This window comes from Gigantopelta aegis, chromosome 13 (assembly GCF_016097555.1).
Source record: "Gigantopelta aegis isolate Gae_Host chromosome 13, Gae_host_genome, whole genome shotgun sequence".
NCBI lineage: Eukaryota > Metazoa > Mollusca > Gastropoda > Neomphalida > Peltospiridae > Gigantopelta > Gigantopelta aegis.
In genome coordinates this window covers 22,702,550-22,719,000 of record NC_054711.1, presented here as the reverse complement: position 1 = coordinate 22,719,000, position 16,451 = coordinate 22,702,550, and the positions used below count along the sequence as shown (strand labels likewise).

The following is a 16,451-nucleotide window of genomic DNA, read 5'->3' as shown; positions in this document are numbered from 1 at the left end:
GGCTGTGATATGTGCTGTCTGGGGCGGGATGTAGCCCAGTGGTAAAGTGCACACTTGATATGTGGTCAGTCTAGGATTGATCAATGTCGGTGGGCCCACTGGGCTATTTCTTGTTCCAACCTGTGCACCACAACTGGTATATGTATGAAAGGCTTTACTATGTGCTAACCTGTCTCTAAGACTATATGTAAAAATTTGCTGGAACGATGTAAGATGTTTTGTACAGAAATAACCTAAAATTAATAATATCTATCTTTTATGTTTGTTTGACAGGGTTTACCAGGCGTTGCCATTCAGGGGCCACCAGGGCCTCCCGGACCCCCAGGCCTCCCTGGCTCTGTTGATGTGATCCCTGAGCTGGAACGGGGGGAGAAGGGGGAGAAAGGGGATCCAGGGATTGGACTGACTGGTCTGCCGGGATCTAGAGGTCCTGAAGGACTGAAGGGTGAACCGGTGAGTGTACAGCGAAGTATTATAGAGAGATTATTATACGAGCTTGTGTCTCCTACTGATTTTACGAAACGAGTGTCAGGATATTTGTATTGCCCAAGTGAGAGCGAGGGTAATACATGAATCCTGACATGAGTTTCGTAAAATCAGTACGACTCGAATGCGAGTGTAATAATTTCTTCATTATTCATATTATTATTGTACATTTTTTATAAATAACAAGGGCCATCTCAAAATGTTTCAGCCACGACTAGAAGGAGACGACGAAATGTTGTCTTATTTCAAATGCACAGTCTGAGCTAGGACTTGAGAAAAACGTCATGTTATGACGTCGCTTCCCAAAATTATGTCATTACACTTGTTATTACACGTGTGCTTCGTATGATTATTATTAACTCGGTTATGTTGAACCATATGGATAATAAACACCATTATTGTTATTATTATCCACATGGTTCATCATAACCAAGTTATGAAGAACATGTGTAATAATTATAGGATACTAAACAAGCTTTCATATTGTATCCTGTTTATGTCCCGAGTGAAATAATGTTCACCTGTCACAAGCTTTAGCGAGTGACAATGAAAATTATTTCAGGAGTGATATAAACAGGATAAGAAATGGTAGCGAGTTTAGTATCCTATTGGTACTATGACTTGTTGAGTGTTATTGTTTAAGGGCCAAAAAATAATTCAAAATAAAAGATGAACTTTTAGTTACAAGCCAAAAATAAAAAGAATTGACTGCTCAACCAAATATTTATATAATTTGGAGCATTTTAGAAGGACAGTCCAAAAATAAATAAGAGAAAGAAGAGAGGATCGGACTATTTAATAATATTTTAAAAAAGAAGTAATTTCGACATAAAATTTTGAACGAAGGTCTAAAGGTTTAAAGTCCGATCTATAAGTCCTTACAAGTAAATTTCAAACATACTTGCTAATAATGGCACTAAAAGTTCATCTTTTATTTTGAATTATTTTTTGGTTCTTAAACAATAACGCTCATTTAAGGTCGTGCTGCATGATACGAGTGACTTGGATTGCACCGCCAACAAGCAAATCGTAACGTGTGGCATGTCATACAATTGAATCGGCCCGAGTCACTTTTACAAGTCGAAGTTTAGAACCTGTTCTATTTTCATACGATTGAATCGGCCCGAGTCACTTGTACAAGTCGAAGTTTAGAACCTGTTCTATTTTCATACGATTGAATCAGATGTTTGGAGACATTGACCAATCAGATCATGACACAGATAACCTCGACGTTCTGAGTGTAATGCGGAAAACTCTGCTTGTTATCTGCACAGACCCAACAGCTCATAGAGTTGTATCAGGGGCACAACTCTTTGTGGGGTGTGTCCAGTCATTTATATAAATACAGAAATGTTAGGACAGCCACCCTCTTATCAATACACGACATTGTTTACCATGGTTACAGCAAGGATGTTTTTCAATGACGTCATGTTTCATACGATTGATAAGTACTATGTGGCAACACGTCCAGTTCAATCAGTCTGATTGACTGGTGCGAGTGACTCGGTCCGATTCTATCGTATCGTGTAGCTGGCCCTTAAGACAAAGTCCCAGTACAAAGTGACAATCATCAGATACGGTATGATGTTCCCTGACAACATTGGTTTTTATTTGCACATTCATTGAGAAATGAACAAACTTGTGCAGCTGTGGCGGGACCAACATGATGAAGTTATATAATAATGAATGTAACATACATTTAATTACTGTAAAATGGGTAATATTCGCGTGGGTGTAATTTGACCGCGAAAATTAAACTCATGCGAATATTAATACTAGTATCATCTTCAAAAAAACCCCACCCACAAACAAATATAAGCTTAACACATTTCATTTACTCACAAATTTGTTTCAAAAATCAACATCAACACTGGTAAGTATCCAATCAATAGCTGCGAGAATTAAAAAAAATAAAAAATAAAAAATTGTCCAAATCAGTACTACTACTACTACTGTAGCAGCTGTATACACATTTCTTACTCCATACTATTTTCTAGAAGACCAGCTTCACGAAAGCCACTCACAAGACACTCTTTTCCAATTTGTTACAGAGTTTAACTTATCAACTGCATCATTTGCGGTCTGTGTACACTGAACATCTTCAATCGTTGAACACATTAAGGGGTCGGATAAACCAACAGTTTCAGGCTTACTAGCATTTTTTGTTTTTAACCAATGTAGAATTGAACCTGCCATATTAACGTTACAGAACTTTTGTGAAGACTGAAACTAAAATAATTTTTAGCATTTTCTAAGTCAATTCTGTATATTAATTCGTAAGTAAACGTTTAGAAATTAGTACATCCTGCTAGACCGACTCATTCCGATGTCTTGACGTAAGCCTAATCCGTTGGTACTTTTGAGAATGTGTGTACACAAACAAAATAGATGAGACGTTTTCAACAACTGAAATTTATTAATTAGAACACTTATGGGAGATTACAGTCATTCATTGTGCATGAGCCAAGTGGCCATCTCGAGATAAAATGCATGTGATTGTACCTCTTGGTTATCGGTCAAATACTATTAGGCTAAGTCAGTCACACTTCTTTTATCTTTGTGGATTAAAATGTATGCAGTAGTATTGCATTTGTTCTTTTTCTTTCTTTATTTCCTTCTTTTTTACTGACTTGAGAATTTTTTTATTTAAAAAAAAAAGAAAAAAAAAAGATTAAAAAAACCTACGCCGCGAAAATTACAAACCGCGAAATGGGTATAATTGACTGGTCGTGAAAATTTACTCCCGCGAATATTACCCGTTTTACAGTATATAGGTTGTATCTATGGTTGCAACTGTCCACACGATTGCCTACCTGTCTCAACTTCCTCCACAGGTGCAGTCTCTGTGTATGTCCCTGCCACCTACCTGACATCCTCGTCCTCAGCCACTAATAAAGCTGGTCTGACTCACGGCATTAACTAACGACTGCCAGTAGTAGGAGAGCATAGTAGGTGGTTACAAATGTCTCTTAACAATATCAGAAGTAACTACTGAACACTCCAAAGTGGTCAGATTAAGCCCACAGCTAAAAACTGATGGGGAATGGCAGGTGTGTGGCATGAATAGCCACAAGAGACATGCACCTGCTGCTGTTGGAGAGACAAGGACTGGTATGTGGAGGTAGACAGCAAAAGAAGTTAAAAGATAGGAGAAGTTGCAAGATCAGAAAGAATTGAGATGGAATTGAAAGGAGTAAAAGGAGAGGGGGCAGTGGGATTTAAAAAACCCTTCAACAACGACAGTTTTTGGTGTCCAACACATTTAATTTTATGTTATATTGTTTTCTTTTCTTTCAGGGACAAACCATCAGGGGGCCTTCTGGCATCCCCGGAAGTCCAGGTATTGCTGGACCCCCAGGACCCCCGGGTCCTCCAGGGTTAACAGGAATCATTGATGTTGATGGAACTGGATCGGGTGATGTGGACGACCTGCGACCGGGACAACCGGGGATTCAAGGACCTCCTGGGTTACCAGGTCCTCAAGGACCACGTGGCTTGCCTGGACCCATAGGACCTGCTGGACTGGATGGGAAGCCTGGACGGCCAGGTACAGTACATGACTCCAGATGTTTAACGACACCACTAGAGCACATTGATTTATTAATCATTGCCTATTGGATGTCAAACATTTGGTCATTTTGACGTGGTCATAAAGTCAAAGTTAAAGTTTGTTTTGTTTAACAATACCACTAGAGCACATTGATTTAGTAATCATTGGCTAGTGGATGTCCTTGGAATTTTTATTTGAAAAAGTGGTCTGTGGCAAGTATTTTCGCTTGACAACAATGGCGGCACGTATCGGTCATTTTCAGGGATCGATAGCTGATTGTGACAGTGAATTTGATAATAAATTTGATCATTTTACCAACAATGAAAATCACCAAATATTGGGATATGAATTGTAATTCGTTTTGTAAAAAAACATTCTGGTCAAAAACCACTGTTATTGGGAATAATGGACATGAATACTGGACAGCTGGCAACAAATGCCCTTCAGTAAATGCAACTTTTTAGATTTTTTGCCTAATTTTTGTCCAAAATGAGACAAACCCACGAAAATAATACTTACTGATTTACATATGATCTTTATTTTATGTATTTATAAAACATTTAAGTGAATATATGTGAATAAAAATGATAAACCTGTACCCACTCAATGTGGTTTTTATCAAAAATTAATCCAGTAGTCTAAAGGTTAAAATGTGCTGACCTGTTGTTCAAATAAACATTCCTTTTTTTGAAATTGGAGAAGGTCTCACACCACAGTTTTCTTTTCTTCAGGTGAACCAGGTCCAGTAGGACCTATAGGACCAACAGGATTGAGCGGTGAACCAGGAATTCCAGTGAGTTATCTCCCTTACATTATTATCTTTATTAATTCCAAGCATACTTCAGCTTATACTAAGCAGGTTTTTGCTTATAGTGGTTGATGCGGTTAGGATCCAATAAGAAGTTCAAAGGTGACGATGACAACCCCTGCAATTAAAAATGTGTCCTGAGCAAAAAAAGAAACATGCCATGGATTAAAAATAGAATATACAGCAACCCCCCCCCCCCCGCTCTATCTTCATGGCAATCTCCATGGCATTGCTATGGACAAACTGGCCTCAGTGGTGTTGTGGTTAAGCCATTGGACTACAGACTGGTAGGTACAGAGTTCGCAGCCCGGTACCGGCTCCAACCCAGAACGAGATCTTAAGGGCTCAGTGGGTAGGTGTAAGGCCACTACACCCTCTTCTCTCTCATTAACCACTAACAACTAACAAGTAACCCACTGTCCTGGACAGACAGCCCAGATAGCTGAGGTGTGTGCCCAGGACAGCGTGCTTGAACCTTAATTGGATATAAGCACGAAAATAAGTTGAAATGAAATGAAAAATGCTATGGACAATTGCAGGGGTTAGCTGACCACCATGCACAATACTATGCTAAACCCCAAAAGAAATGCAAGTATATATATCTTTTTAGCTGTAACATTAAATGTTTTAAAGAAAGGATCAACACATATTGAGGTTGGTTTAAACAATATTTATTTGACAACACATATTTAGGTTGGTTTAAACAATATTTATTTGACAACACATATTGAGGTTGGTTTAAACAATATTTATTTGACAGCACATATTGAGGTTGGTTTAAGCAATATTTATTTGACAACACATATTGAGGTTGGTTTAAACAACATTTATTTGACAACATATATTGAGGTTGGTTTAAACAATATTTATTTGACAAAAACATATTGAGGTTGGTTTAAGCAATATTTATTTGACAACACATATTGAGGTTGGTTTAAACAACATTTATTTGACAACACATATTGAGGTTGGTTTAAACAACATTTATTTGACAACACATATTTAGGTTGGTATAAACAATATTTATTTGACAAAAACATATTGGGATTGATCAACAGGCTTAGCCTATAATAAGACCTCTCCATACATTTTACATCAGAATAGCAGGTTGATATATACCGTTTATCGTTTTACAGAACTGATTTTCTTTTTGGAGGGATTGAACTACTTCAAGACAATTTTCCTTTTTTCATGTATTTTCTGGGTGAGCATGACACTACCCCCTCTAAACACATTCCTCACTACAGACTAGACTTCCCTACACAATTTACTGCACACACGCACACATCTGTAAGCATTTGTAATCGAGCAAAGCTAGGGGCGAGACGTAGCCCAGTGGTAAAGCACTTGCTTGATGCGCAGTCGGTTTAGGATCGATCCCCGTCAGTGGGCCCATTGGGCTATTTCTTACTCCAGCCAGTGCACCACAACTGGTACATCAACGGCCATGGTATGTGCTATCCTGTCTATGGGGTGGTGCATATAAAAGATCCCTTGCTGCTAATTGAAAAGAATAGCCCATGAAGTGGCGACAGTGGGTTTCCTGTCTCAATATCTGTGTGGTCTTTAACTATATGTCTGATGCCATATAACCGTAAATAAAATGTGTTGAGTGTGTCATTAAATAAAACATTTCGTTTCTCCAAGTAAAGCTATTTACAATTACAAACCCTAATTTGCATTTCTTTTAGTGTTCAGTATAAGTCATGGATTTTGCATTAAAAACCTTCACATTCAATAAACCGGCCTCGGTGGCGTCGTGGCAGGCCATCGGTCTACAGGCTGGTAGGTACTGGGTTCGGATCCCAGTCGAGGCATGGGATTTTTAATCCAGATACCGACTCCAAACCCTGAGTGAGTGCTCTGCAAGGCTCAATGGGTAGGTGTAAACCACTTGCACCGACCAGTGATCCATAACTGGTTCAACAAAGGCCATGGTTTGTGCTATCCTGCCTGTGGGAAGCGCAAATAAAAGATCCCTTGCTGCCTGTCGTAAAAAGAGTAGCCTATGTGGCGACAGCGGGTTTCCTCTAAAAACAGTGTCAGAATGACCATATGTTTGACATCCAATAGCCGATGATAAGATAGAAAATCAATGTGCTCTAGCGGCGTCGTTAAATAAAACAAACTTTACTTTTCACATTCAATAAAGTTATAGGCAAGCCTGTACCAGTCCATGTTTTAAACGATGCTTTGTTAGTGACTGCACGGTAGTGGTGTGTGCTTGATAACAAATTCTCTTGTGAGTTATCTCCCTTACATTACTTTATTGACTCCCCTACATTGTTTTATAATTAACTTTCAAAATTCAGCGGCTTTTTTTTCTAATATGTTGTAATACATGGTTGATAACAAATTATCTTTGTGAGTTATCTCCCTTACATTACATTATTAACTCCCCTACATTGTTTTATAATTAACTTCCAAAATTCAGCAGAATTTTTCATTCTAATTTGTAGTAGTACGTGCTTGATAACGGAAATTGTCTAGTGAGTTATCTCCCCTACATTACTTTATTAACTTCCCTACACTATTATATTATTAACTTTCAAAATTCATGAGCTTGTTTTTTTATTTAATTTGTTTTAATACATGCTTGATAACAGAAATTGTTTTGTGAGTTATCTCCCCTACATTACTTTTATTAATCTCCTACATTGTGTCATTATTAATTTTCAAAATTCATGAGCTTGTTTTCTAATTTGTAATAGTACGTGCTTAAGAACAGACAGTTTCTAGTGAATTATCTCCCTTCCATTTCTTCATGAAACTTGTAAAAGAATTTGGTAGCTTTAAGTGACCTTCCTAGCAGTGCTTTTTTATTAACTAAATCCTCAGGAAGTTACAGTCCCCATAAGTAATTGGTGTGAAATATCAAAAGTTACAGTCCCCATAAGTAATGGGTGTGAAATATCAAAAGTTATAACAGTCCCCATAAGTAATGGGTGTGAAATATCAAAAGTTATAACAGTCCCCATAAGTAATGGGTGTGAAATATCAAAAGTTACCATCCCCATAAGTAATGGGTGTGAAATATCCAGGGGTGGTAATTCTCCTCAGATCAGCTGTTTTCCTCTCATGGAACATTGTGTTTCCTCGCATTTTAATCGTCCTTTCCTCCAAAATGTGTCAGATGGCACAGATTTTAACCTAGGATTTCAAGAATTTCCAGGACCCTTCTAGATTTCCTCTTTTTTACAGTTCACCTATTCCCACCCCTGATTATTAAAAATTAAAATCCCCATAAGTGTTTATACAATTCCATATTCACTAGGGTTATTGTTTGTTTTGGGCCACCCAATATATTTCCCAAACCAACTTCAATATTAAATTTTGAAAACTTGGTGAATGATTGCTTAAACTTTAATACAAAATGTTATTAATATATTCAATGAATATTAATGGTTTCAGTAAATAATATAGATTCAAGCTATTGACTACTAAAATTGATAATATGTTGTTCTAATTTGCATAAAGATTGCAAGGAACAGAGGTAAACTGTTTGTATGATGAAGCATGTTTTGTTGTTGTTTTTCAGTTTTTACATTGTTTTGGTTTCTGTATTATTTGACTAAGATTAAACTTTTTAAAAACTTGTTTCATTTAAATAACAGTTCTGAATTGTTTGTATTCTATGTCAGAAACAATTCAGAAAACTATTTCACTGCCACAGATGCAAATACAAATTATTTTCAGCACCAGCATTTTTAATATTAATTATTTAAAAATATCTTGCATGCTGGGATTTTTAGACCATTATTTTGTTGCACCCTGGGCATTTTAAGCATTTATTCTTTATTGACTGTTGGATTATTATTTAATTAATTTTTTTTTATTAGACAGTGTTTTTTTTTATACATGTACATTATATATAAATTTTGTGGTTTTTACTGAACTTATGTTTTGTTGGGTGCTGAGTATCATTATTATTTCAGGAGGTTTTTTTTGGTCTTATCTAATCTGCATGATAAATCAGTTTATCAAATACATATTTCTTATTTATCACATTTGTTACAATGAATCTGATTGGATGGACTGTTGTTAAAATATGCAGTAGTAATTTGCAAATCTACTGCTTTAAATATTTTAATGTAAAATATGTAATAAATTAAAAAAAAACAATGCAAGTTTTGTAATGCCATTGTGAGAAGTGTTGCATTAAAATACATATTGCTTACAGTGCTGGTTAAATATTATATATGCAGGGCTCGAACTTAACGGCAGCACTGTCAGCAATTGCCGTCGTTGAGATATAAATTGCCATAGGTAGAGAGCATCACCGATGGCACTTTTGTGCCGTCGGTAAAGCTCCTCAACAACGACGAAATGTATACACGTGGTGTACATTATCTGCCACTATTTAACATTTGCACATTTAAAAAGATGTCTACATATAACAAGACAGCCTTTCAGTCAGGTTTACTGGCTGCAAATGTCATTTAAAAAAAAATTGCCATAGGCAGGCTCAAAATTGCCGTCGGTGGACTTTCACCCATTGCAATTCTTTTAAAAATTGCCGTGGGAGACAAATTCATAAGTTCGAGCCCTGTATATGTTATAAATTAAGAAACACTGTGTGCGTTTTTTAAGGACATCATTAGAATGGTTTTATTAACAATGTTGCATACGGAGCTAGTTAATTTTAAAATCATTTTAAAGTCAGAAGCTAGAAAATTATATTTTAGATTTCACCCATAAATGTGTCCTAAATTAAAGAACTGTGTGTGTGTTTTAAGGACGTCATCAGAATGGTTTTATTAACAATATTGCATACGAAGCTAGTTAAATTTTAAAATCATTTTAAAGTTAGGAGCTGGAAAATTATATTTTAGATTTCATCCATACATGTGTCATAAATTAAAGAACTCTGTGTGTGTGTGTGTGTGTGTGTGTGTGTGTGTGTGTGTGTGTGTGTGTGTGTGTGTGTGTGTGTGTGTGTGTGTGTGTGTGTGTTTTAAGGACATCATCAGAATGGTTTTATTGACAATATTACATACGGAGCTAGTTAAATTATTTTAAAGTCAGAAGCTAGAAAATTGTATTTTAGATTTCATCCATACATGAAAGCTGATGAGATTTTGCTCATAACACTATATTTGTCAGATGTGATCTTATGATGTCATAACTAGTGGCACTATAATTTGCGCTGGCACTATAATTTGCGATATCTCTTGCGATATTCTCCTAGGAGATATCGCTTCTTTTGTTACATCACTGTGTAGGTTTTAGAGCTAAACCTATCATTAGTGACGTCACGCCACTGCCGTTCTGCTAGTTAACGAGTCTACTGCTACCAAATATAACGACATTTAACCCACATTACTGCATGACATTGTTTACAATTGTCGCAAATGAAAATAATGATAATGGATGATAAAAAGAATACCCCCCCCCCCATGTCTTGTGATATCATAATTTATCAGAACTTGTTGATAAAAGTTTTAAAATCCTTGGCAAGCCTCTGATTTCATACTTTTATCAACTCGTGCTAATAAATTATGATATCACAAGACACTCAGGGAGTATCCTCTATATACATAATGAAAAATCTGATAATTTGTTTAGAAGAAACTAATGGTATATCAATTAGAATGTGGAAAACAAAATAATTTGGATTATTGATATATATTTTTTATATATATTGATATACTATATAGTTATTTTTTTATTATTATTTTATATTGTGCTTAGGTTGTTTTTCCATTGACGTAACTATGTAATCAGTCTGTATAAGCACATTTTTTTAAACACCACCTCAGACCCCCCGCACACACACACACACACCCCACCCCCAATTTTTTTATGTCATGCACTTTTTGATTACGGATAACTCTGTTGTGAATTCCTGTAATATTATTTTATATAATGTTTCTATATTTTTACATTGATTCCATGTTAGCGAAAATGTGTTTTTTTTTACATCATGTTTCTATATTTAACATCGTAATAAGTTGTATCATTCTTTTCCATGCTCCTGTAACACTTGTTTTTCTTTTTGCATTATATAATTAACAATTATTTTAAATTGTCAGGTGTGGATCCGGGGTGGGGGGGGGGGAGAGAATCGAGGGGATCCGGATCCCCCCCACCTTGCTCAGGACAACAAAGTGTTTTTTTCACTTATTTTAATGAATGAATAGGCACTCTTAAATATTTTTTATTTAATTAGTTGCATATGACACACACACACACACACACACACACACACACACACACACACCCCGCCAAAAATACTGGATCTATGGCTGATTGTGTTTTTGTAACTTGTATCAGTGTTTTATGTTATATTTTTGTAACATTGTTTATTGTTACAGGTATATGATGTATGTTTTGTCTTAATGGTCTATTTTTCTTTTATCTCACATGGCCTTTTAATAGTCCAAAGTTTGCTTAAAGGCATACTGTCACAGATTTAAGTGACTTATTTCTCTAAAAATTGATAATACATGCAAATTACATTAATTTGTGGAAACCAAATCTACCTATCACATCACCTTAACTTATGTTGGAATGAAGTCCATATGTCAACCCTGTTGGCAATATTAGTTTTTGAATTATGAAGCATTGCCATAATACAATTATTTTTACGAAGTATCATTAATAGGTGAAGTACAGTGGTTACGTAGATGGTTCAGTAAAGTACATTTTGGCACAAATCAAAAAAAAAAATTTCAGGTAATACTTTATTAGGCCATTTAATAGGTTAGTGGTCTGTGACAATATGCCTTTAATATCTCTGCATTTCCATCAATGAAATATTCTACGTTTCTGGAGGAAAGCTAATTTACTTGTACATAACAAATGTTAAAATTCATTTTATTACAAAATCACATAAAGTTTTTAAGTAGAAACTCTTATTTAATGTTTTACTGGCATTGCATATACTGATATAGACCTATTGTGTAATAAGTAAAAATGTTAAAATGAATTATTTGGCTATTGACTACATGTACTTGGTAACAAAAGAGCTAAAAAACAAAATCAGTTAACTTTTGAATTTAAAAGAGCCAGGAATAGTTTATGTTTCATCAGCTAAATGTGAGTGTGTCTTATACATAGGCTCATTATATATGCACCAAACATGTTTTTTAAAACTATGTTTGATTGGTTGTTAGATCATGCATCATTTGACTGTAGCTAAATATCAATATGTCCTATACATACATTTGTAGGAATATTATTTATGTACCAAACATGTTTTGTAAGACTATGTTTGATTGGTTGTTAGATTATAATGAGTCATAATGAGTCATTGGACTATAGTTTTTGATTGGTTGTTTGATTTCTTTCAGGGTATTGCTGGACCTCCAGGCCCCATAGGACCCCACGGCTTGCAAGGAGAATTGGTTAGCATTATTATGATTATTATGATTATATTATTACTATAATTATTACTACTATTATTATTATTTAACAATTTTTATTTCATTTTTTTTAATACACCAGTGCCCTCTTTCACTTTGTCCTTTTGAATTCCATCGAATTTCTTCCCTGATTTAGTAGCTCTTATTATTTTTCAATTAACCACCCTTTGCTGTCCACCTCCACTTCCCAGTCCTTGTCTGTGCAACCACAGATGTTGAGGTATCATTCTAATTTTTCTTTCTTTAATTTTTTGTTCTCAATCTTTCTTTAAATCTTTATTTTTGTATATATATTTTTTCTTTCATTAGATTAGTTAATACGAGTGGAAAGGGATATAAAATATGCCAAATTTTGTATTACAAAGTTGGTCAATGGCCCCTTAGTTGTTATTTTGTGTTTCAAGTGATCTGACCTTACATAGAAAAAATGGCCGACCGTAATATTAAAAAAAATTGATATATAGGTGAAAAGAGTTTATACATAATATTTCATCTGGACCTGTAGGAGTGGCTGTAGTTTAAAACAAATATCTAGATCTGTAGGGATGAATATAATTCATTTTTTTAAAAGAAGAAAATAGGTCTACCTATCCAGCTTAATTTTTGGCATGTTTCCAGAAACACATTTGTTTTTATGCCTTAGATATGAATTCTAACAGGTCATCCATCATTCTCATCCTTAAGCGGCGTTCTCATTATGCGATTTGTTGCATCGACTTATCTCGTGCGATTTGTCGTAGAAACTCGAATCGTGTGTGGGAAGAAGTTAAGTCATAAGATTTGATGACGTCAGACAAAGCTCCCCTGCGCGTGCTGTAACCTCACCGTGGTGCAGGGGTGTAACATTCTCTTTGAGAATGGCCAATACAGCAGAAATTGAAGTTTAGAGTAAAATTCGGTGTCCGTAAAATTCTGTGATATTTGTATTTGTATTTTTGCACAGTTCTTTACACTGTTTTTGTTTAAACCTTGAATTTTTATATTGATGTTGATCATCACTTTATTTATTTGCATTACCATAGTTTGACACCCAATAGCCGATGTATTTTTCGTGCTGGGGTGTCGTTAAACATTCATTCATTCATTCATTCATTCAGACAAAGCTCGTCAGTTTAAAAATATTTTGTGGGAAATGTAAGGGTCTACAAATTTCCACTGAAATAAAGAAAATATTATTATGTAGCAAAACAATAATTATTGATCACATTTGGACATTAATAGGTTTTATGGACCCATGAAATCCGGACATTTTGACATGTTTATAAGCAAATGAAAAAACACGGAAGTGACGAAACTGAACGGTTGCATTTCATTGTGATTTGATTGGTTGAGAGCTTACAATTTGTCGTGAGAAATAGAACATGTTCTAATCAGTACGATTTCGACACGACTTGTCGTTTAAGACTAAAGTCATTTGGAATCCGATTTAGGTGTTTTCACAGTACGATTTGATCGCATGTGACAAGATGCTATGACTAAACACGTAATGAGAACGCCTATTATTAAAGGGACGTTCCTTAGTTTTCTGCAATTTTTAAGATGTTATTGACTAACAGAGACCTTTTAACGGTTGTAATTACATATCAAATATATTTTTCTGCATAAAATATTAGTGGCTGTATACTAAATATGTTTCTGATCATTGTAATATTTGTACTAGGTTAAATTTCATTTTATTTCCTAAAACGTACAAAATTATTTGAAGACAAAATCCAGTTTGGGCTTCTTACAAATATTAAGATGACCAGAAACACATTGAATATAAAGATACCAATATTCTAAACAAGACAATATATTTACTATGTAAGTTTTAATCATAGAAATATTTTATTAGTCGGAAACATCTTACAATGCAGCAAACTCGGGAATGTCCCTTTAATAGCTGTGGCTTAAAATATGCTGAGATGTCATGACAGAAACATTCTTCTTCTAGTTAGGGGGCAGGATTTAGGTCAGTGGGTTGCGTGCTCGCTTGAGGTACTTGTGTCACAGGATCGAACCACCTCGGTGTATCCATTCAACTTATTGGGGTTTTTTTCCATTCCAACCAGTGAACCACAATTATATATCAAAGGCTGTGGTATGTGCTTTCCTGTCTGTGGAAAAGTGCATATAAAAGATCTCATGCTACTAATGGAGAAAATATAGCGTGTTTCCTCTCTGAGACTATATGTAAAAATTACCAAATGTTTGACATCCAATAACTGATGATTAATAAATCAATGTGCTCTAGTAGTGTCATTAAACAAAACAAACTTTAACTTTCACCTACTCAGTGACACTCAATCAGCCCACCCACCGACCCATAATTCACTCACTCACTATAATGTCAAATTTACCAAAAGTTTGACATCCAATAACCGATGATTAATCAGTGTGCTCTAGTGATGTTGTTAAACAAAACAAACTTTAAAATGTTTGTGAATCTTTCTTATTGAAGGGCCTGCCAGGTAAACCTGGAAAAGAAGGACATCCAGGAACGAAAGGAGAGCGAGGCGAGTTGGGCTATACCGGTCCTCGCGGTATCCAGGGAGTCCCGGGTCCTCCAGGACCCCCCGGGCTATCAGTGCGAGGTGGGGGAGGAGGCTGGTTCGGTAGCGGTGACGATGAGGTAATTATACAGTACATGACATACCTAGCAACCAAACTACATAATACTCTATACTATCAGTGTGTTATGGGTGACACAACTAGCAACCCAACTACATAATACTCTATACTCTCAGTGTGGGTGACACAACTAGCAACCCAACTACATAGTACTCTATACTCTCAGTGTGGGTGACACAACTAGCAACCCAACTACATAGTACTCTATACTCTCTGTGTGGGTGACACAACTAGCAACCCAACTACATAGTACTCTATACTCTCAGTGTGGGTGACACAACTAGCAACCCAACTACATAATACTCTATATTCTCAATGTGGCTACCTAAATATAGTTAAAATTCTCTCTCTCTCTCTCTCTCTCTCTCTCTCTCTCTCTCTCTCTCTCTCTCTCTCTCTCTCTCTCTCTCTCTCTCTCTCTCTCTCTCTCTCTGGTCTCTGTCTCTGTGTGTGTGTGTGTGTGTCTCGCTCTGTGTTGTGTGATGTGTGTATGTGTGTGTGTGTGTGTGTGTGTCACTAAACAATGTGCTAACATTAAACATTTCTTTCATTTCTAATATCCACTAATTAAACAATGTGTTAAACCAACATCTTTCCTTATAAGTGTGGGTAGTGTGTTTTTGATATTAAAGATTTCTCTTTCCTAATAGTAGCTCACTAAACAATGTGCTAACATTAAACATTTCTTTCATTTCCTAATATCCACTAATTAAACAATGCTGTTAAACCAACATCTTTCCTTTCATAGAATCGAGGGATTAAACAGTGTTTTGTCACTAACTAAACAATGTGCCGAGGTGACATTAAACAAACATTCCTTTCCTAACAGCCACTGATTAAACAATGTGCTGAGGTATCATTAAACAAACATTCTTTTCCTTTCCTAATAGCCACTGATTAAATAATGTGCTGGGGTGTCATTAAACAAACATTCCTTTCCTTTCCTAATAGCCACTGATTAAACAATGTGCTGGGGTGTCATTAAACAAACATTCCTTTCCTTTCCTAATAGCCACTGATTAAACAATGTGCTGGGGTGTCATTAAACAAAGATTCCTTTACTTTCCTAATAGCCACTGATTAAACAATGTGCTGGGGTGTCATTAAACAAACATTCCTTTCCTAATAGCCACTGATTAAATAATGTGCTGGGGTGTCATTAAACAACAGCCACTGATTAAACAATTCCTTTCCTTTCCTAATAGCCACTGATTAAACAATGTGCTGGGGTGTCATTAAACAAACATTCCTTTCCTAATAGCCACTGATTAAACAATGTGCTGGGGTGTCATTAAACAAACATTCCTTTCCTTTCCTTTCCTAATAGCCACTGATTAAACAATGTGCTGAGGTGTCATTAAACAAACATTCCTTTCCTTTCCTAACAGCCACTGATTAAAATAAACAATGTATCTGGGTGCTGAGGTGTCATTAAACAAACATTCCTTTCCTTTACTAATAGCCACTGATTAAACAATGTGCTGAGGTGTCATTAAACAAACATTCCTTTCCTTCCAAATAGCCACTGATTAAACAATGTGCTGGGGTGTCATTAAACAAACATTCCTTTCCTTTCCTAATAGCCACTGATTAAACAATGTGCTGAGGTGTCATTAAACAAACATTCCTTTCC

General features: G+C 35.7%; 1 protein-coding gene across 3 annotated transcripts in view; it reads left to right on the top strand.

Moving 5' to 3' along the window:
- The window catches only part of LOC121387333 (collagen alpha-1(I) chain-like), a 199,799-nt gene that overhangs the window by 137,563 nt on the left and 45,785 nt on the right, over window positions 1–16,451 (top strand). For all 3 annotated transcript variants that reach the window (XM_041518378.1, XM_041518377.1, XM_041518376.1), the window contains exons 7-11: window positions 274–453; window positions 3,784–4,033; window positions 4,768–4,829; window positions 12,137–12,190; window positions 14,649–14,819. In XM_041518378.1, the coding sequence (XP_041374312.1) occupies window positions 274–453; window positions 3,784–4,033; window positions 4,768–4,829; window positions 12,137–12,190; window positions 14,649–14,819 (717 nt within the window). The remainder of the gene's footprint in view (window positions 1–273; window positions 454–3,783; window positions 4,034–4,767; window positions 4,830–12,136; window positions 12,191–14,648; window positions 14,820–16,451) is intronic.